This window comes from Haliotis cracherodii, unplaced genomic scaffold, assembly GCF_022045235.1.
Source record: "Haliotis cracherodii isolate W230 unplaced genomic scaffold, xgHalCrac1.p SCAF_23, whole genome shotgun sequence".
Taxonomy (NCBI): Eukaryota; Metazoa; Mollusca; class Gastropoda; order Lepetellida; family Haliotidae; genus Haliotis; species Haliotis cracherodii.
The window spans coordinates 13,159,422-13,182,977 of record NW_027266279.1 but is presented as its reverse complement, the minus strand read 5'-3'; the positions used below and the strand labels follow the sequence as shown (position 1 = coordinate 13,182,977).

Here is a 23,556-nt window from a genome sequence, read left to right as displayed (position 1 = left end):
AGGGCCCTCTTCACGTACAGATGGGGTAAGTGGGATTACAGCCTGAAGTGAAGCAGGTGTTCACCAGGGCCTTTTTCACGTACAGATGGGGTAAGTGGAAGGAGAGCCGGAATTGAAGCAGGTGTTCACCAGGGCCTTCTTCACGTAAAGATGGGGTAAGTGGGAGGATAGCCTGAAGTGAAGCTGGTGTTCACCAGGGCCCTCTTCACATACAGATGGGGTAAGTGGGATTACAGCCTGAAGTGAAGCAGGTGTTCACCAGGGCCCTCTTCACGTACAGATGGGGTAAGTGGGAGGAGAGCCTGAAGTGAAGCAGGTGTTCACCAGGGCCCTCTTCACGTACAGATGGGGTAAGTGGGATTACAGCCTGAAGTGAAGCAGGTGTTCATCAGGGCCCTCTTCACGTACAGATGGGGTAAGTGGGAGGATAGCCTGAAGTGAAGCAGGTGTTCACCAGGGCCCTCTTCAAGTACAGATGGGGTAAGTGGGATTACAGCCTGAAGTGAAGCAGGTGTTCACCAGGGCCCTCTTCACGTACAGATGGGGTAAGTGGGAGGAGAGCCTGAAGTGAAGCAGGTGTTCACCAGGGCCCTCTTCACGTACAGATGGGGTAAGTGGGATTACAGCCTGAAGTGAAGCAGGTGTTCACCAGGGCCCTCTTCACGTACAGATGGGGTAAGTGGGAGGATAGCCTGAAGTGAAGCAGGTGTTCACCAGGGCCCTCTTCAAGTACAGATGGGGTAAGTGGGATTACAGCCTAAAGTGAAGCAGGTGTTCACCAGGGCCTTCTTCACATACAGATGGGGTAAGTGGGAGGAGAGCCGGAAGTGAAGCAGGTGTTCACCAGGGCCCTGTTCACATACAGATGGGGTAAGTGGGAGGAGAGCCGGAAGTGAAGCTGGTGTTCACCAGGGCCCTCACCACATACAGATGGGGTAAGTGGGAGGAGAGCCTGAAGTGAAGCAGGTGTTCACCAGGGCCTTCTTCACGTACAGATGGGGTAAGTGGGAGGATAGCCTGAAGTGAAGCAGGTGTTCACCAGGGCCTTCTTCACGTAAAGATGGGGTAAGTGGGAGGATAGCCTAAAGTGAAGCAGGTGTTCACCAAGGCCCTCTTCACGTACAGATGGGGTAAGTGGTAGGATAGCCTAAAGTGAAGCAGGTGTTCACCAGGGCCTTCTTCACGTACAGATGGGGTAAGTGGGAGGAGAGCCTGAAGTGAAGCAGGTGTTCACCAGGGCCCTCTTCAAGTACAGTTGGGTTTAGTGGGAGGAGAGCCGGAAGTGTCTTTGTGCAATACAGTCGATTATGTATTGTCACATGAATTTTAAAATGTGTGAAGCTTTGACATTGTGTTTCGGCAAGAATGCATATGACATTTTGATAAACAATTTTATCATTTTTAATTTGTTCTCTATCTGCATTGTACAATGAACACATCTTAAGACTGAAATTCAGTTCTAGTCTATTTTAACTTGTGTTGATGCTCTTTTGTCTTTTATGCAATAATGATTAAAGTGAGACATTTATAATTTCGTAAATACCACATATTCAGGAAGTGTCAAGCCTTCTTGATAGCGTTTATGTGTTCTGAAACATATAAATTCATGCAAATTGCTGAAGTGATCTGCCATCTCTTGTTATAAGATGATGTTTGAAGTGTTATTTGTTATCCGGGTCATAAGTATCAACACATGGATGCTTACATATTATATAGGAATGGTAATTCCATTTGCATTAGTTGGGCATCTTAGCATTGTGAGGATTCTACTAAGGTCTTGATTTGATAAAAAGGATTAGAGCTGTTTTCAAATTGTTGCGTACTTCCCTGATGCTGAAGTAGGATCGCACTAACTTACACTGCAGCTCCATTGTTGTCGTGTGGCTGAATGAATATATATATTATCCTCTTCAATGCTTTCCAGGTCAGATAGAACACTTCACTTTGAAAGGTGTCATTCGTGCTGAGTGAGTATATATATATATTTTTTTCAAAATAACTATAAGTCTTAACAGTCTGTTAATACTGTTAAGATTGAATAAGGAACTATACAATGCAGTCCCTTGGGCCTCACATGTCAGAACACCCAATCAGTTTGTAGACCTGTCTTAGGTCTTCAGCAACCCATGCTTGCCATTAAAGGCGACTATGCTTGTTGTAAAAGGCGACTACGAGATCGGGTGGTCAGGATCGCTGACTTGGTTGCATGTCATCAATCCCAATTGAGTTGATCAATGCTTATGATGTGAATCACTGGATTGTCTGGTCCAGTCTCGATTATTTACAGACCACCATCATAAAGCTGGAATATTGCTGAGTGCGGCGTTAAACAACAAACAAACAAACAAGCAATGAGTTTGTAACTGACCAATGATATTGGGTATTATTTGGCTATGGGTATAGTTCCTGAATGGGTTTAGTTTGCAAGCTGTGGATGTTTGTCACTGCACCTTGATGTAGTTGCAGCAGAATGACTTTCCTCAGAGGTGGATCCAGAGTTTTCCAAAGGAGGACGCACATTATTCCTAGGTCACAAAAAGTTGCATTTGAAATATAAGGTGTCTGAAAATAAGGTGGGTGCGCACCTTCGCGCGCACATGCACACACACGCAAACTTCCGATCCGCCAGTGCTCAGCACACTTTCAGTCACAACTTTGCTTCCTCTGATACATACCATAATTTTCGAGACAGGGGGCAGTGGCACAGTCGTCTAAGGTGCCGCGATTCGCTGTGCAGAGTTGCATCCCTTGGGCACGCCAGAAACCTATGATTGGGGGTTCGATTCCAGGTTCTCCCTGATTATGTTTCTAGGTTTGTCAGCACCATACCCACGCTCGTGGGTTTCACCGAAGTGGTAAACATCTGAGACCTCCATCACTTCGGTCTTTCCTCCCACATTAAGCTGACACGCTGATATAACTGGAATAATGTTAAAAGCGGCGTTAAACCCAACTCACTCACTCACTCACTGATACATATCTCTTTTGGGGTTAAAGCTGTGATACGATTTCCAGCTCAAAATCCCATCGACTCATTCTCAAAATTTCAACGAAAAATTATCATTATTTCTTATCTCGAATCTCTTCCATCAGTTTCATGATAGACGAGCTGTTTGGGGAGAAGAAGTTCCTCATCAATCTGAATGTCAGCGTGTGTTTTGAGGAAGACTCGTGTCTGCTGTCCTTCCCTGTGTTGAAGGACGTCAAAATCCCCAAGCTCCTGTGTGACTGGGACAGTACTGTTGCCCTGAAAGGTGGGTCCGAGAAATTAAGAATTGTTCCCGGAATGGGTGTCATCAATCGTTATGCAAAATTGGATCAGGTGTTCAGGGTGGCTGACTCTGTTATTGCGCGTCATCTTGCCCCTAAAGGTGTCGCTTGTCACGCTCTCAGTCCCTGGTTTAGCTGGCAGACTTGATTATGTACAGGGTGCTAAGATAAGGCTAGAGAATTGCTGAGTGTCGGAATCTGCTCTGTCGATGACATCTTTGTGATTTCTTTGAAAGGCATTCAGCACTTGCTTGATAAGACCCATGAAGATTCCGGGGTAGAATAGGTCTTCAGCATCCCATGCTTGCCGTAAAAGGTGACTATGCTTGTTGTAAAAGTCGACTAACGGGATCGGGTGGTCAGGCTCGCTGACTTGGTTGATGCATGTCATCATATCTCTATTGTGTAGATCGATACTCATGATATCAATCACTGGATTGTCTGGTCTAGACTTGATTATTTACAGACTGCCATCAAACAGCTGGAATATTGCTGAGTGCGGCGTAAAACAACAAACAAACAACCAGTGTGAGAGCCAGTGTATGTTGACCTTGGAAGATATATATCTGTAGTGACCTTGGATAAAGATTCCGACATGAATGGCATGCACCAAAGCATTGGGACTGTAACCATAGCAACTGGCTTTCTGAAAAGGAACTCTTACTTTCAAGAGCATGTTGTACTGTCTGTGACCATTCCCTGGTTCATTCAAATGTCTATGAAACAATCATATTTGTCTACAGACTTCTCTCTGGATAACTTCCTGGAAGATCTCAAGGCTACCGGAGCGTCCAAGTTGTCGTCGGCCATCTCGTCTCAGCTGCTGGAGCAGCTTGGTGTCGGCGCCTATCTCAGGTCTCCTCAGTGTGACTCCACGTCCAACACATACCTCCCTGCTGTCAAGGGCTGGAGGAACGGTAAGTGTCTCTCAATGGTACAGCCCCATAGCAATCGATGAATTTCAGTATAACTGAAAAAAAAAACAGGTCTCTGTCATATGGCTGTCAAGGGCTGGAGGAACGGTAGGTGTCTCCCCATAGCAACCGATGAATTTCAATATAACTGAAAAAAAAAACAAGTCTCTGTCATATGGCTGTCATGGGCTGGAGGAATGGTTGGTGTCTCTCAATGTTACAGCCCCATAACAACCGATGAATCAGACACGATTATTTACAGACCACCGTCATATAGCTGGAATATTGCTGAGAGTGGCTAATGGCAAGCATGGGTTGCTGAAGACCCATTCAACCCCGGATCTTCTCAGGTCATTCATCTATTTGTATCGTCACTGATGATGTTGCTCTTACTTCAGAGTGTCCCATTCCTGGGCTGGATACCTACCTCCCTGATCTCCCTAATGCTGTGGCATGTCACGTGTCGGACATCTGTACCGCCATCGACTGCTGCATCAATATCGACTTCCTGTCACGTTCCTTCAACGTCTTCCTGACAGTGGACATGTGCACCTATCAACTGACGGTGGGCGTGGAGAACTTTGTCTACAAGCGAATGTTGTTTGACTACACATGGGGTAAGAATCTTTATCAGATGAGTTGGTGGGGTAGCATGCTGAATACACGGGGTTGAATCTAAAAAATTTGTCCATTCTTTTGGTAGCTCTTGCCGCAATACTGTTCCAGTAATGCTAATTATAGGAGGTGAGGTGAAATTGGGTTTAACGTCGCGTCCAAGATTATTGCACTTATATAGCGACGTGTTTAATTATAGGAAAATATATGAATATAATAATACTCTGTCTATCTTTGATAGTGACCTAGTATTCAAAATGTTTCATTCAGCACTTGTAAATTTAACCAGTCAAATGCAAGATGTGAGAATGTCATAGATTGTAGTTCATATCTCATTGTGTCTGACATAAAAATAGTTTTAAGAAACGTACATTGAAATTAGTCACGTTGTTAGTTCTCTTTCGCAAAATATTAACCTACAGGCCTCAAAGTTGTGACTTAAATGGTCGCCAATTCGACCTAAATTTTAATTTGTCTACTGTCTAAAATTCAGAGCTAGCCAAATGACTACCTTGTAAAATATCTTGTGGCAACTAAATTCTATTGCTTCACACTTGAATACACAAAAATAAATAACAGCTGATTGTAGAAAACATGTCTGCTAATAATTGTACTCACGTATAATACCTCCTAAAGTCAACAATTAACAGAAATACATAAATATTAATGTAATTAGTATTTTATTTCAGTTGATAGTGCTTATTGGATAAGCAAAGTATCCCTAAATAATCAAGTAACATAAATTGCATCGTTGTTTGAGTCACAAATAACAAAAATCAAGTACAGTTTCTACTGATATACAATTCCAAGACTAGTACTATTGTAATAGTTATTTGATAAAAGATCATTTCAAATGCTTTTGGCTTTTTGCAAAACTGGCTTTACTTCTTGATTTTACCACAGGCTACCTGAAAAAATAATTGTAGCCATATGGCTACTTGGTAAAACTTTAAACTTTGAGGCCTGACCTTTTACTTGTACAATCATTGGCGTATAACACCCGGAATAAGAGTTGCGGCAGAACCCCCATTACCTATACTACTCCATGAATAAACGTTTCATATAAGAGTCCGGCGACTAGCTGTTCAATAGAAATTCTGACTTCATTTCATAGGGAGGCGTATGGTTATTGCAATCTCATTAAAATCATGTCTTAGTTCTCGCTACCGCAAAAGAGAGATCTGAGGACATCTCATTAGGGGTCACGTTAGAACGCCTTTCATCCGACCAATCAGAGCGTCGCTTACCAGATCATGAAAGTGACAGTCAGAATGTGATTTCTAAACACCGGGTATTCCAAACGATAGTTACAGGCTTTACGACTGAATCCATACAATCTAGACCATCTGTTAGCCATTCCAGAATGTTCTTTTGTTCAGGTTCCGTATTTTTTAACGAGAATTTGTTTCGAAGTGTAGTCGCCAATTTGAAATTAGTGCCGTAAAGCACGAGAAAGCTGCCTTCCGATTGGCTAATGTCGACTTCTTGTCAGTCATTCCATTGGTCGGTCAAAGTTCGCGCAAGGTCGTTCTGACGTGACCCGTAATGGGATGTCCTCAGATCTTTGTTTAGGGGAAGCGAGAACTAAGACCTAATTTTTATGAGATTGATGGTGGTTGGTGCCCTTGATAGTTCCACATGGGCTCCATCCGCTTTATAGGCTCGTGAAGACGTCGGTAGAATAGGTCTTCAGCAACCCATGCTTGCCGTAAAAGGTGACTATACTTGTCGTAAAAGGCAACTAACGGAATCGGGTGGTCAGATTCGCTGACTTGGTTGATGCATGTCATTGATCCCAATTGGATGGCTTGATACTCATGATATCAATCACTGGATTGTCTGGTCCAGACTCGATTATTTACAGACCGCCATCATATAGCTGGAATGTTGTTGAATGCGGCGTTGAACAACAAACCAACCAACCAACCAACTATCTGCTTTATAGGCTTTGGGTAGAATTGACCTCGTTGGTTCTGGGAAATTTGAATGTCGGAATCAGGGGAACTTTTTTAGGATATAAGCATTTCTGCATTACCAGTTTCAGAGGAATATGCATTAAAACTGTCCCTTAAGTATGTGATGAGGATAAAGCTCTTCTTTATTTTCGTGTTTGCAGGTACACCAGATCACTTTTACGTCAAGGGAGTCTTCAGAATCGAGTAAGTCGGGACATAATTTACTTGTTTATTTTAATAATTATTAATTTGATTTTCAAAACTCCCAAGTGTTACAATGTCACAGACACACGCAGAAATGCCATGCTGACAATAAATGATTCTGTTCTCCAGCTACACGATCAGCAAGCTGCCAGCTGAGCGGAAACTCGAGGTGTCCGCTACTGCCAGTGTCTGTCTGAAGGAGAGTGACTGCCTCTTCACACAGCAGCTCCTCGACAAGGCCAGAATTCCACAACCTCTCTGTGACTGGAAGGGCATGCTGCAGGCGAAGAGTGAGTCGTCCACATTTGTCTGTCATGAATGTTTGTGTATGAGTGGGTTTAATTGTGTTTTAGTTGTTCCGAGGAAGGAAAGCTGAAAGTTGGTTGGGATTTGGCATTTACCCAAGGCAAGAGAGTTAACAGACTATAAAAGTCCAGTTTCCACCCTTGCCGAGCTAGACTGGCATTATGGAGTTACATGTTGTCTGGACTAACAAGTCTATGCATAGTCCTATCAAAATCGCGCACCGAAATCATAAACTGTCGTGCAGATTTCGATCGATTGCAGTATTTGCAAAGCATGTGCACCGCCAACTCGTTGTCAGCCGATATTTTCCAAATCCTTTCATGTTTTTAATCAAGGTGCACACATGATTTGATGCATTTAGCGATGTAAGACCCGTTTTATCACAATATAGATCTTGATTATCGATCAGATCGTCCTGACTGGGTGCCACCATTTTGTGTGAAGGAAACGCAAGTGATATGAGAGATGGAATCTAACTGGTCCATAGGAGAGGCTTAGGAGGGACATAACTGGTAATAGCCACTGAGGGCGCTACGATAGGGCTCAGTAATTCCAACCTAGTTCGGCAAGGGTGGAAACTGGACTTTTAAAGTCAGTTAACTCTCTTTCCTCGGGAAGATGTAGTTTTGGTGAAACGTGACAATGGGTATGATGCTTGCAGATCAAGGAACAAGATTCAAGCCCATAACCTGCCAATAATGGCACAGCAATTGGGATGCAACCGTCTCTGGTGCCTTAGAAAATTTTCTCCCCGATATAGAGAAAGTCATGAGGGTGTTAACTGACTACAAAAGTACACTTGAATTTTGTGGCTCAATCATAGTGCAACCAGTGGCTATTATGAGTTATGTCCCTTCTATGTCCCTCCTAATGACCAATCAGATTCCACCTCTCGCATCACTTGCATATGCTTCAAACAAAATGGCAATGCCCAGTCAAGAGGATGGATCAATAATCATGATATATATGGTAATAAAACGTGTCTTACTTCGTGAAGTGCATCAGATCATTTGATCATCTTGATTAAAAACATGAAAAGATTTGGAGTGCATTGGTCGACGCCCTGTTGACAGTACACATGCTTTGCAAATCCTGCAGTCGATCGAAATTTGCACGTTAAAATCCATGTTGTTTACGAACCGGATGTCAAGTTTGTTGCATGATTTTGATTGGACTACGCATTAGTCCACCAAAATTTTACTCGGCAATTTCAGTTTAGTTCGGCAAGGGTGCAAACTGCACTTTTACAGACAGTTAATTCCCTTGCCTTGGAAAGATAAGAGAAAGTATTCTTCACAGGATAATTGCCGTTGTTTGAAGGTTTCATAGCATGCAAGAATGTAATGAAACACGTCTGATAAATTTCTAAAAAAAAATTGAAAGGATTGTTCATTTTTTATTGTGGGTTAAAGGGGTGTAAAAGTGCCCTAACATGACTCGTCCTTCAATGAATGGAGGTCCCTGTGTTCCAGAGTTTTCACTGTCGTCGTGGTCAGTGGGTAAAGGCCTGTCCTCGGCTGTGTCGTCGCTGACCGACAGCCTGGTGTCCCAGCTCCTGGATGACCTGGGCGTGTCCCAGTACTTCCTGGACTCGTCATGTGACCAGGGGGCCAGTCCTTACTCTCCATCCAACATCCACAACTGGAACAAGGGTAAGATTGGTCATCTGTCAATGATGTATTTTCATCTCAAGAGTTTTGACAGTCCGCATAATGAAGCAGAATGAGGATGGAGTATTTCTAATCGAGAACCTAAAATTATAGATTGTGTAGGTCGAAATTTCTCATTTCTGCAATAACTATTAATCAAATAGCGTTGACAACATCTTTATTATTAAGATATTGTTCAATATTTCATTTGGGATTAATAGTAAACCCATAATTGTAAACATTAATTATTAAAGTTTCTGGTATTCCCTCTGTGGTATTGCTGGAATATTGCTAAAAGTGCATGAAACCATGCTCACTCCCTTACTTATCATTAAAGACACCATGACTACAAAAAAGTTCATGCTGGTAATATTGGTATACTGACTGAAATTAAGTTTCTAAAATATAGTATATGTAACAAATAGGCCTGGGACTAGTAACTCGGGTATCCGGGTCGGGTGGGTACTGAGTACATATTTTTACATATTCTCGATTAAAAGTTTTAAAACTGAACATTCTTGAATGGCTTATAGACTGCCTAGATTGTATGGATATAATCATAAAACCCATAACTGTCGTTAAATATATCGTGGTTGCATGATTAGAAAACACATTCCCACTGTCACTTTCATGATTTGGTAAGCGACGCTCTGATTGGTTGGATGAAAGGTCGTTCTGACGTGTCCTGTAATGGGATGTCCTCAGATCTTTGTTTAGCGATAGCGAGGACTAAGATCTGATTTTAATGAAATTGGAGGAGCTTGAAATTCTTGATCACTCTGTCAATGTTATCCCAGCATGCAGCAGCCTGACAGTCCCCACCCTGCCGAACTCTGTGAAGTGCCACCTGGCAGCGAGCTGTTCGGCGTTGGATTGTTGTGTGAATGTCCCTCTTATAAAGAGAACCATCCAGGCCAAGTTTGATGTGGATATCTGTGCTCTGGAGATTACAATGAGCATCGAGAAATTGTCGTACAAGTTGTCCCTGTTGCAGTACACCTGGGGTGAGCTGATCAGTCGTTTTTGTGATGAAAATATGTGAACATTTATTTCATGTAAATTTACTAAGTTGGTGGGGGGTGGTCAGGTAGCCTAGTGGTTAAAGCGTTTGCTCGACACGCCAAAGGGTTCGATTCCCGTCATGGGTACATTTCTGGTGTCCCCCGCTGTGATATTGCTGGAATATTGCTAAAAGCGGTGTAAAACTAAACTCACTCACTCACTCACTTAAGATGGTCTATGTGTGTGTATCTGTACTTGCGCATATCTGTACTTGTGCGTAGACCCGTGAAGATTCCGGGGTAGAATAGGTCTTCAGCAACCCATAATTGCCGTAAAAGGCGACTATGCTTGTCATAAAAGGCGACTAACAGGACTAACTTGGTTGATACATTTCATCGATCTCAATTGCGTGGATCGATGCTCATGATGTAAATCACTGGATTGTCTGGTCCAGACTCGATTATTTTACAGACTGCCATCATATAGCTGGAATATTGCTGAGTGCGGCAAACAAACAAACATACAAACAAAACTTGTACGTAAAATATTTTTAGTATTTTTTATTGTTCATTTTTACATAAAGATTTGATTGAGACTTTCTTTTAGAAGTATCCATATCATTTGGGGAATTACCTCGAGCCTAGTGCATGTTTAACACTGGAGGATTATACCCTATTGTCATTTGTCTCAGTGTAATATTGTACTTCTCAGGTGTAGCTGGGGACTTTATTCTCGGATCAATGACAAGAATTAGGTGAGTATGATTCAATTATTTGTGCTGAGCAGTTAAATAAATTACATACACTCACACTGCGAGCTGAAAGGATTAACCCTTGACTCCTGAAAATTGAATTGTTGGATTCATTGCCTATAAATCGCCATTGTTAATTACAACAACTTATGGAAAGTCCTGTATTGTCTGTTCAGTTTAAGGGAGGTGTGAAGTGTTCGTATTTCAAAGAAATTCATAACTCTCTTTTACAAATAGGATATTTACAACTTCATCAGTGTTCGCTCGTTCGCTCGTTCGCTCGTCATGCCGAAGACCCGGGTTCGATTCCCGACATGGGTACAATGTGTGAAGCCCATTTCTGGTGTCCCCCGTCGTGATATTGCTGGAATATTGTTAAAGGCGGCGTAAATCCATACTCACTCACTCACTCACTCACTCACTCACTCCATTGTGTATTTTGTTTTAAATGAAATGCAAGCAATTCCATGGCATTTGATTGGCAAACCAAGCAATATTTTTTGCGTTTATATTTCCATAAACCTCCCCAAAAATTAGGCCATGCCACATTAGAAACAACTGTTTCCTGATTGGCTGATGATAGTATGGGCAGGACAGATTATTGCGCCGATCGAGGTCACTGATTTCGTACTGTTATCTACAGTTTAGTGTATGTTGATTATTAAGCTTGGAAAGTCATTATTGTTGACTATATTTATTTATAAGAATTGACCTCAATATTTTTTGTGTTTCTTGAGACATAAAACTTAAAAAAATGGCATGCACACGGATTTACAGTTTTCACACCAGTTTTTACATTTATACCTCCATAAACGCCAAAAGTATTGAAGTAAATTCTTCAAGAATTAATGGAATGAGAAGGATTTCTGGTATCAGTTCACAAATGTTGTCACCATTAATTACTGTCTTTTAATTAAATTGATGCGATTAAGTTAGAACGTTTTTATGTAACATGTTGCTTGTGTTTTTAGCTACAAGATCGACCATGTTGCCGCCTCCAAGAAACTGGTGGTTGACCTGAGCATCAAGGTGTGTTTTGAAGACAACTCCTGTCTGCTGGAGGTGCCCGTCTTCTCCCAGTCCGAGATCGTGTACGCCCCATGTGACCCAAGTCTGCCTGTCCCCTTCAAAGGTAAGCTGGGACCCTGGTACCACAATACAAAATTCTCTGCCAATGAGTGAGTGAGTTGTGTTTAACGCCACTTTTAACAGTATTCTAGTCCTGTCATGGCGTGCCAGCTTAATGTGGGTGGAAAGCCCGAAGTGATGCAGGTCTCAGAAGTTTACCACTTTGGTGAAACCCATGAGCACGGGTATGGTGCTGACAAACCTAGAAACATAATCAGGGCGAACCGGGATTCGAATTGCGGCACCTCAGACGACTGGGCCACGCTTGACCCTCTGTCAAATGAGATGTAGGATAATTGGAACGCTAGATATCATACAGTGACTTACAAGCATTTTCTTAAGAAACATGGAACATGTATGCCATCAAAGGTAGCAGTCAAATCTTATTCATTCATATGTTTCCCATTGCCAACAAATAATTGATGTTTTGTCTTGTATTACTTACTTATAAAGAGTTTGAATAATATTAGATATGTCATGTTTTGAATAACGAAATAATTATACTGTTTGTATAACTTATCAGAAAATTTGGCATTTTTACAGAGCTTTATTTGAACGTGCGGCCTGGATGTGGCTAAAAGCGGCATAAACCTATATTAACTCTCTCATCACACATAGGTCCATGTTTAATTTTTATGGACGTCTTCTTGCAGGTGTGTCATTCGACTTTTGGAAATCGGAACCCTGTACCAGACCAGCTGCTCCTACAGGTAGGTGGCACCTTTTAATATTGTTCATTTACATGGGGACGGCCTCCGTGGTCTAGTGGTAGAGCGTCTGCCCGGAGAGCGGAAGGTCCGGGGTTCGATCCCCGGCCGCTTCATACCAAAAGACGTTAAAAGATGGTTCTTGTTGTTACCCTGTCTGGCCCTCGGCATTAAGGGGCTAAAACAAGGACTGGTCGGCTCGGAGTCAGTATACTGTGTCTGAGTGGGGTATTCATGTTAAACTGCGGCATGGTATCTCAGCATCAGTCTGGACTAGTACAAGCTGCAACAAACACACAGACAAACTGGCCAGGTCACAGTTTTAACATGGATACCCCACTCAGACACATTACAACGACTCAGAACTGCGCAGTACTGGTTTTGTTCCCTTTGTGCCAAGTTCCAGGCAGGATAACAACAAGTACCATCTTTAACATCTGTTGGTATGACACGGCGAGGGGAATAGAAACACCAACCTTCCACTCTTATTGCATAGAGCTACAGATAAGCCACGTATTTGCATAAAATACCCTCCCAAACTATTCAAAACCCAATCACTTTCAATTAACTTGCATACAGAAACGCATGCATAAAAGGAAAACTCAGTTGTTTGAAAACAGCACGCTTAAATACCCAATGAAGCTTTTTCAGCATATGTACAACAGAGCTAATTTCTGAAACACAATTACGAGGTAATTTACTTTCCGAGTCAAGCCTATATTCAGAACCGTTATATACATCTAAAACATTATTTCATTTTCTTTTAAATCTCAAAATGCTTACTCATTTTGCGAAAAACCCAATAGAGTAATGAATAGATGAGTGAAAAGATATTTGTTATCCAACGAAAAATGAAATAACCCAATTAAAATAGAAACCCTCGAGTAAAAACTCAATTGCTCAAAAAGTTATCTGGAGCTCTGTTGCAGCTGCTCTATACAGTAGACAAAGGAGGCGGTCTGGGCTTTGGGAAAAGGGGTGTTTCAGAATTAAAAAAATGGCAAACATACAAACATGTTTTTAACCATGAAACCAAAAAACAAGTTGAAATAAGTTTTCAGTTTCCTGTAAATCAGGCAATAACATATATGGTGAGTGTTGCGTGGTTCTTTGGTACGTTTAATAACAGTCGAAACAAGTCTGGTCTGGTTCACAAAGTCAATTCACATGGCTCAAAATCTGGTTCACTTGCATCAGGATCATCACAAGTGTCTACCTGGTGGCTGACACCTTGGATCTATAAAAAGTGGAATTTAAAAAAAACTGGATTTAGATTGGGTTAATACTAAAACAATGGCCCAGGTAAAATATCTCCAAACACATAAACAGCTATCACTGTATAACAGTGAGATTCACTAGTGCACAGTTGCACACATAGGAAGATAAAGCTGAAACATGTAAAAGAAGAATTCACCTTGTGTGATTATTTTGTTAATCTCTCCATGTGTATTTTGAACAGCAGCATACACTTGTCTTGCAGGCTGCAGTGTGAACCTGCCAGCATCCATCGCCAATACCTGCCAGCTGACGGACAACTGCATGGGCGTGACTTGTTGCGTGGACATCGACCTCAAGTACCTCGGCATCTACTCCGTCACAGCTGGCATCATGGCCGACCACTGCAGTGACCAGCTCCGCTACCATATAGAGAATAAACAGTACACCAAGAACCTCAATGCTATTACATACGGTAGGTGAAACGTTTCAGTCCATCATCATTGCCTTATTATAGGTTTGAACAGAGAAGTCTATGATGTACCCACATTGTTTAATACGCTGAAGTTAACGGTGCAGACTTACGTCACTGAGTTGTTTCAGGATAGGGTGGGGCGATACACCAACTGTGTGATTCGGTTCGTATCACGACATATTCCTCACGATCCGATACGTATCACGATACTTGCATGTGTTCATATTTGTGGTGCGTAAGCCATCTGTTTCGTAGACAAGATTGATCCTGATTGTATCAGAACACATTGCTCACAATCTGATGCGTATCACGATACTTGTATATGTTCATATTTGTGGTGCGTAGGCCATCTGTTACGTAGACAAGATGGATCCTGATCGTATCAGAACACATTGCTCACAATCCGATATGTATCACAATACTTGTATATGTTCATATTTGTGGTGCGTAGGCCATCTGTTTCGTAGACAAGATGGATCCTGATCGTATCAGAACACATTGCTCACGATCCGATATGTATCACGATACTTGTATATGTTCATATTTGTGGTGCGTAAGCCATGTGTTTCGTAGACAAGATGGACAAATACCTGGCACACTGACTTTACAGTGTGCAGTATCAAGTCTGGCTCAATGGATAAAAATATTTACATTATCACTATTTAGTAGTACTAGTGTTTGATGTAACAGCTATTAAAGCAATAATTTGAGGTAGGGATCAATATTTTTTACTTAGTGTGTGACTGTGATCGTTACTTGTATTGAGAAGTCAAAAATCGTGATTCACAGATACATTGGTGCATTGTCCCGCAACTATTCACGATCCACTCATCCTGGGTTTGATTTCAATATTTGTGAAGGGTTTGCATGTTCATGTTGTCGTGTGGGGCGGTCGGGTAGCCTAGTGGTTAAAGCGTTCGCTCGTCACGCCGAAGACCCGGGTTCGATTCCCGACATGGGTACAATGTGTGAAGCCCATTTCTGGTGTCCCCGCCGTGATATTGCTGGAATATTGCTAAAAGCGGCGTAAAACCATACTCACTCACTCACTCATGTTGTCGTGCTCACTTTTTCACCAAAAGACTGTTACTTCAAACTATCTTTATTAAAGTGACACACCTTGATTAAATAAATACTTACAATGCATCATTCAAATCTAACTCCGTGCCACAGAGTAATAGAATTGATACAATCAGTTTAGGGGCGGTCGGGTAGCCTAGTGGTTAAACCGTTCGCTCGTCATGCCGAAGACCCGGGTTCGATTCTCGACATGGGCACAATGTGTGAAGCCCATTTCTGGTGTCCCCAGCCGTGATATAGCTGGAATATTGCTAAAAGCGGCGTAAAACCATACTCACTCACTCACTCAAATCTAACTCGCTCATTTAACTTCTGCTCCCTCCCCACAGACAAGAACTTCACAGAACCAATTGGCAACGCCATCGCGATCAGCTACCTGGTCAGCAAGACGCCATCGTCTTACCAGCTGAGCCTCCATGTCCAGATCTGCGCCCTCAATGGTTATGAGTTGACTGACACTTGCTTCTACTACACGCTGATGGATCAGGTGACATTCCCGATGCCGTCCTGTGCACCCCTCATCAGGAGAAAGAGAAGTGTGATTGCTATGTAAGTTTGAGATTTAGTATTATCTAGTTATAGAACACTTGCAGTGATACCAGCAGCTTTCATTGTTCTGTCAGCCACTCAACCATCAACTTGTATCAGATGTCAAGTTTCCGATATCGCCATCGTGTAAAGCTGTTCTCAAACTTTGTTTCCTGTACCACTTTCTTTACTCTACCACTTTTTTTACACTTTCTTTACCACGTTACTCTACCACTTTTTTAAATCTACCACTATCTTTACTCTACCACTTTACTCTACCACTTTCTTTACTCTACCACTTTACTCTCCCACTTTCTTTACTCTACCACTTTCTTTACTCTGCCACTTTCTTGACTCTACCACTTTACTCTCCCACTGTCTTTACTCTACCACTTTCTTTACTCTGCCACTTTCTTGACTCTACCACTTTACTCTCCCACTGTCTTTACTCTACCACTTTACTCCACCACTTTCTTTACTCTTCCACTTTCTTTACTCTGCCTCTTTACTCTACCACTTTCTTTACTCTGCCTCTATACTCTACCACTTTCTTTACTCTGCCACTTTACTCTACCACTTTCTTTACTCTACCACTTTCTTTATTCTGCCACTTTCTTTACTCTACCACTTTCTTGACTCTACCACTTTACTCTACCACTTTACTCTACTACTTTCTTTACTCTACCACTTTACTCTACCACTTTCTTTACTCTTCCACTTTCTTTACTCTGCCTCTTTACTCTACCACTTTCTTTACTCTGCCTCTTTACTCTACCACTTTCTTTACTCTGCCACTTTACTCTACCACTTTCTTTACTCTACCACTTTCTTTATTCTGCCACTTTCTTTACTCTACCACTTTCTTGACTCTACCACTTTACTCTACCACTTTACTCTACTACTTTCTTTACTCTACCACTTTACTCTACCACTTTCTTTACTCTTCCACTTTCTTTACTCTGCCTCTTTACTCTACCACTTTCTTTACTCTGCCTCTTTACTCTACCACTTTCTTTACTCTGCCACTTTACTCTACCACTTTCTTTACTCTACCACTTTCTTTACTCTACCACTTTCTTTACTCAACCACTTTCTTTACTCTACCACTTTAATCTACCACTTACTTTACTCGACGACTTTACTCTAAAACTTTCTTTAATCGACCACTTTCTTTACTCGACCACTTTACTCTACCACTTTCTTTACTCGACCACTTTCTTTACTCTACCACTTTACTCTACCACTTTCTTTACTCTACCACTTTCTTTACTCTACCACTTTACTCAACCACTTTACTCTACCACTTTCTTTACTCTGCCACTTTACTCTACCACTTTCTTGACTCTACCACTTTACTCGACCACTTTACTCTACCACTTTCTTTACTCTACCACTTTCTTTACTTGACCACTTTCTTTACTCTACCACTTTCTTTACTCTACCACTTTGTTCTCTCTACTTCCACGCTTGCTTCATAGCATGTCATTGTACCCCGACAACATTGATGGTGTCTCACAAAATCCATCACTGGATTGTCTGGTCTAGACACAAATATTCTAGACCATATAACTGGAAAATTGACGAATGCAGCCTGAAACAAACAATCTAACATCTGTTTCATTCGGAAAAAAAAATATACTAAGGCAACAGAAGAAAGCTTCATACCTGAACATGATCAATCTCATTAAAATCAGATCAAGGTTCTCATTATCGCTAAACAAAGATCTGAGGACATCCCATTACAGGTCACGTCAGAACAACCTTTTGCGAACATTGACAGACAACTGAAATGATTAGAAAACACATTCCGACAGTCACTTTCATGATCTAGTAAGAGACGCCCTGATTGGTCATATGAAAGGTCGTTCTGACTTGACCCGTAATGGGATGTCCTCAGATCTTTGTGTAGCAATGGCGAGAACTAGGATCTCATTTTAATGAGATTGGAACATGATGAATTGATTGAAAACACTGTCAACTGTAACAGTATGTTCTACCCCTCAAAATTGACTCGTCTAGCCTTACAATTAGATATGTTCCATTGCCAAAGGTGAAATACAATCGCTCCCAAATTTTATTCCGAAATTGCCTGTTCATTCACTACACCGTATGGGGCGATAATCTTTGGCGCAAGCTTCTTCAAAGCAATATCACAGCTATATCACGGTGATGATATGCAACAAGGAATTCACTGATCCATACAACAGCCCTTGAGTTCCATGGACTCTCTGTCATCTATATCTGTACTATGAATCCTACTATGTTTTGACTTAATTATTACTTTCTTTGCTACTACAGAACGGATTCCCGGGATCCCCGGGAGCTTCTCAACAAAGCCCTGGACAGGAATGCAACCAATGAGGAGCTTTACGCCCTCTTCGATGAGCTGCAGCAACTCGAGGTAATCATCATCATCATCATCATCATCATCATCATCATCATCACCAACAGCATCAACATCTTCAACATCAACATCATCAACATCAACATCATCATCATCATCATCAACACCATCATTATCTCAACATTAGCATCAGTCATCATCAACATCATCACCAACACCACCATTATCACAACATCAGCAGCATCAACGTCATCACCAACATCAACAGCAGCATCATCATCATCAACATCATCACCAACATCACCATTATCACAACATCAGCAGCATCAACGTCATCATCAACATCAGCAGCAGCAGCAGCATCATCATCATCATCCCCATATATAAAAGCAACAGTGTTAAGCAGTGTTTGATATCAGACCTTGATGTCCTTCACCCTGAACAAAAAGTTAGGAATCATGAATATGTTTGGGGATGTATTTTGTAGTGAAGACTGAGCATACAATTTCATAAAAATATCCCCCAAAATAATCATGATCCCTAGCTTTTTTTGGTTCAGTATAAATAACTCTATATATATATCAATATGTCTTATTTATCCTTATTTGTGTGAAGTAATACTGGATTGAAAACTGATATCATGAGACACAATGAGTAAAAAAATATCTTGCCTCAACAGAGGCAGCAATGACATTTGATAATGATCAGCAACACAGATGACCTCAGACTCTGATTATCCTGGCCAATGAAGATACGGGGTAGAATATATTTTTCAGCAACCCATGCTTGCTGTAAAAGGTGACTATGCTTGTCGTAAGAGGCGATTAACAGGATCGGGTGGTCAGGCTCGCTGACTTGGTTGATGTATGTCATCGATCCCAATTGCGTGGATCGATGCTGATGATGTCAATCACTGGATTGTCTGGTCAAGACGCGATTATTTACAGACAGCCATCATATCGCTGGAATATTGCTGAGTGCGGCGTTAAACAACAAACCAACCAAAATCTGATTATGCCACTCTAATACGACCTTGACCTACAGGAAGCTGACACCTCCATGAACCTCCAGTACCAAGACACGGATGGTGCAGCCACCAACACCAAGACCGCGCTGAAAGAGATGGGGTCATCTAACCCAGGCACTCTGCTTTACTCCGGGGAGGTTGCCAACGGCGATGTCACTGTCAACATGGAAGGAGGTAAAATCACTGACATCTTCATCAGCCATGCAATTAAATGGATCTTCGGAACTTACATATTGAAAACGACATCTTCTCCTAGTATTAATTGTTTACTCTAAAACAAAAGACAACCAGGTTCCCTTTTTATTAAAAGCAGATCTGATTAAACTGACATGTCCAAAGATGTAATCAATTCGTCTCTCGCCAAACAGCTAGGGGACAGTCATGATGTTGGGGTAGAATTTTAGATCTAAATGATAATCCCCACAGACGCCACCAATGCAACACGGTGTCTTTGTTCTTTGTGACTGCGTCAAAGGCCGACATGAGCCAGCGCGCATTTATTGTTTTAGCGGAAGTACTTTACTCAGCGCTAATAAGCAGTGCTATTTGGTGTGTGATTGGATTAGTGTAAAGATGAATTATGGTGAGGATTCTCCGGTAAACCCGACAGAGGACATTTTGTTTAGATATAAATCCACTGATGTTTAAGAGGAGGGGGTTGTCGCATTCATATTGAGTCACATTTTTGGCTAGGGACCAGTGGTCGCATTCTTTTACAGACGCATTAGTTTCACGATTTATAGTATATTTTGATTTCAGCTTTAAGGGCAAGTAAAGTCAACAGTACAACTTTGCAGATTTTCATTCCTTGGTGTTTTCATAATTACAAATGCTTGACCAAAATTTAAATTCGAAAAATGGAAGGTATGTGAAACAGACGATAAAAAACGACAAGCGAAATCATCCCCAAACAAAATTTCTGCCAGTGAGGGGTTTCCCCTAACTGGGGTTAAAACGGGTTCCCCGTGCACGATGGGCAATTTCAAGAAATCCTCAGTCTTCCTGCTTCTGCCTTGGATTATTTAATACATTTTCTGTCAGCTCTTCCATTTGATTACCATGTCCACAACTTATGTCACTCAGATGCCTTCAGTTGTTTACTCAGAGGACTCATCCCTCACAGGCATTTATTGTATGGAATAGGGCCCAGGGCAGCTGGTGTTTTATTACCTAATCAGGATGTTAATGCTAGTTACCAATTGTTAGTTGTTATTTTAATTATTCACAGTGTCAAGATGAAAGGTCGCTTCACACATTCAAGAATGTATGCAATGTTGTTGTTTTTTGTAGGATTAGCAGAAATAGCAGAAACAGTATATGTATAACGGCTTAGCGTCACAAGATAGATAAACACAGCAAACATATCATATCAGCCAATGAAAACAGTTGTGACCGCTGCGGCTTCAGGTTTAGGTCACGCCCCAAATAGGTTTGGTTTTGAAGCCAATTACTGAGTGTGTGATTTTATCATTCACTTGGACATTTCAATACTTTCTACAAATATTATGAATATTTCTCTGTCGGAAAATGACTAAATGTATCCGGGGAAAATGAAATACAGTCCAAAATCGCAGTAATCTTTTTCGCCTTACTTGCCCTTTATGTAGCAAGTCAAAAGCAAATTATTTTACCAGCATCATCACTTCATTTGATTTCCTTGATTTCCTTTAATTCTATCTATTATTCTGCTTCGCAAAAAATTGTCTGTTTAGATTTAGATTAACTGCTTCGATAACTAAAAGACCCGTGAAGATTCCGGGGTAGAATAGGTCTTCACCAACCGATGCTTGCCATAAAAGGCGACTATGCTTGTCATAAAATGCGACTAACGGGATCGGCTGATCAGGCTCGCTGACTTGGTTGGTACATGTAATCGATCCCAATTGCGCAGATCGATGCTCATGATGTCAATCACTGGATTGTCTGGTCCAGACTCGATTATTTACAGACCGCCGCCATATAGCTGGAATATTGCTGAGTGCAGCGTTAAACAACAAACAAAAAAAAAACAAAAAAAAACGATAACTAAAACATGAAGCCAATAAAAGATGATGGCATCTTTTGAATAATGTTGTATTACAGGCGAGAAGATAATGCAGATTCTGGGCAATGCAAAGGACATAGCAGGTAGAGTAGGACAGGCCTTCACAGTAGGGAAAGGTCTCACTGGATCGGGAGTCAAGCTACTGGGTGCTAAACTTGCCAATATGACCATTGGTCAGGTCATTGCGATGTTTGACACGAAGAATATCGACCCCGAACAGGCCCTTCAGCTGACTAGAAAACTCAGAGACTTGGCACTAGCACTGGTAAGATTCTTACAGTAATCAATTTTTAATAATCTTGTAAATGTACATATAATACCCTGTTCGGGCTAAAAAAATAATAGTCTTGATTCTCAGGCACCGCCTGCATCATCATAAGGTTTGCCGCACATTTCGTTTTTATTTCCATTTTTAAAACCATAACCAAAAAGCCCTTAAATATTCCAAAGGTAGTCAAATACTGTATTCCCGTATTTTACTCATCACGGAATACATTTATGTAGGGAGGCCCTTTCCCAGGTTGATTGTACACAATTGTTTATTGATTACACAATTGTTTATTGATTACACAACTGTTTATTGGTTACATACTAGTTTGAACAACCAAAAAGAAAAGATAAGACTCCGCCCGCCTGCACTATAATTTCAAAAACCTTTGCCTGAGAACCAATTCTTTTTCTTTTTTAAGCCTTAACAAGATAAGGAATACGCCGCTTGGTGTTTATTAGACTTGTTATTAATATATTTGCCAGCCACTTGCCATTATTTCTTTATTATTGCAAACAATGAGCAGTTGTTTGATTGGTGTAAATTATTTTGGGTCATATTGGTAATGAATATTAACTTTTACTCTCACTGGTTCAACAAGATGCTTGGATTTCAGTTGAACAATTGACTTGCCTTTGCATGTGTTTGTGACAGGTGCTATTGGTGTTGCAGGATATGCTCACCTTTTTGCAAGCCTCATTCATTCATTCATTCATTCATTCATTCATTCATTCATTCATCCGAGCAATGTTTTATTGCAGTATTCGGAAATTCTGAATGCAATTATTAACGGTGAAGCCGGCGAAGCCTTCAAATCCTTTGACCTAACTCTCCAGGGCAGCTTCGGCTTCCCCAGGATCAGCGTCATGTTCTTTGAATATGAACAATTCTTCTTAGTTGGTGGTCTAGTGCCGATGACGTTTGGTAAGTAGTGTATATTTGCAGAAATTCTGTTGTTTATAAATCCTTGGGAAATAGTTCTGTTTTCCCATGTAGCACTCCCGAAATAAATTTACCATCAACTTATTTAGCGACATGCATGTGTGTGTGTTGAGGGGTGTGTGTGCTGGTTAGCTGGTTGTGCTAGTCTGGACTATAGCTGGTTTCATAGTGGTAGTCTACTTAACTGACAGGGGGGCACGGGTGGCCCAGTCGTCTAAGGCGCCGCGATTCGCTGTGCAGAGTTGCGTCCCTTGGGCACGCCAGAAACCTATGATTGTGGGTTCCCAAATCACGGTTCGCCCCGATTATGTTTCTAGGTTTGTCAGCACCATACCCTTGCTCATGGGTTTCCTCCCACATTAAGCTGACACACCGTGATATAACTGGAATACTGTTAAAAGCAGCGTTAAACCCAACTCACTCACTCAATTAACTGACACAGAGCTGAGTCCAAGCTGTTTCTACTGAGTGCCAGGCAGGGTAACAACAAATACCATCTTTTAACGTCGTTAAGTATGACGTGGTCAGTGGATCGATCGACCTATTGCGCTCCCTTCCAAATGTGTAATGAGTAAGTGAGTATGGCTTTTCGCCGCCTTTATCAATATAATCCAGCCATATCATGGCAGGGGACACCAGACATGGGCTTCACACATTTTATCCATTTGGGGAATCAAACCCAGGTCTTCGGCGTGATGAGCAACACTTTAACCACTAGCCTACCCCATTGCCCAAAATGTATAAAATCTTTTAATAAGTATAACATCCTTCCCTAGACCTTGCCATTATTTTGTCACTGTATTGTTAAATTTAAAGAAATGGTCCTCCCCTAAGGTCAATACCAACAAGATTGATACTGTATAGACAAGTCTAATATGTTGACATATTATTCCATGTATGTATGTATGTATGTATGTATGTATGCGTTTGTTGTTTACTGGGGGCACGGGTGGCCCAGTCGTCTAAGGCCCCGCGATTCATTGTGCAGAGTTGCGTCCCTTGGGCACGCCAGAAACCTATGATTGTGGGTTCGAATCCCGGTTCGCCCTGATTATGTTTCTAGGTTTGTCAGCACCATACCCGTGCTCGTGGGTTTCACCGAAGTGGTAAACGTCTGAGACCTGCATTACTT

General features: G+C 41.5%; 1 protein-coding gene across 1 annotated transcript in view; it reads left to right on the top strand.

Annotated features, from left to right (window-relative positions):
- LOC139471999 (uncharacterized) overlaps window positions 1-23,556 on the top strand; it is a 188,571-nt gene that overhangs the window by 89,048 nt on the left and 75,967 nt on the right. The window contains exons 63-79 of the mRNA XM_071254507.1: window positions 1,925-1,967; window positions 3,094-3,254; window positions 4,014-4,187; window positions 4,583-4,801; window positions 6,916-6,958; window positions 7,088-7,248; window positions 8,737-8,916; window positions 9,711-9,917; window positions 10,627-10,669; window positions 11,638-11,798; window positions 12,448-12,504; window positions 13,982-14,191; window positions 15,601-15,820; window positions 18,098-18,200; window positions 19,188-19,344; window positions 21,253-21,479; window positions 22,244-22,406. Coding sequence (XP_071110608.1) covers window positions 1,925-1,967; window positions 3,094-3,254; window positions 4,014-4,187; window positions 4,583-4,801; window positions 6,916-6,958; window positions 7,088-7,248; window positions 8,737-8,916; window positions 9,711-9,917; window positions 10,627-10,669; window positions 11,638-11,798; window positions 12,448-12,504; window positions 13,982-14,191; window positions 15,601-15,820; window positions 18,098-18,200; window positions 19,188-19,344; window positions 21,253-21,479; window positions 22,244-22,406 — 2,529 coding nt within the window. The remainder of the gene's footprint in view (window positions 1-1,924; window positions 1,968-3,093; window positions 3,255-4,013; window positions 4,188-4,582; window positions 4,802-6,915; window positions 6,959-7,087; window positions 7,249-8,736; window positions 8,917-9,710; window positions 9,918-10,626; window positions 10,670-11,637; window positions 11,799-12,447; window positions 12,505-13,981; window positions 14,192-15,600; window positions 15,821-18,097; window positions 18,201-19,187; window positions 19,345-21,252; window positions 21,480-22,243; window positions 22,407-23,556) is intronic.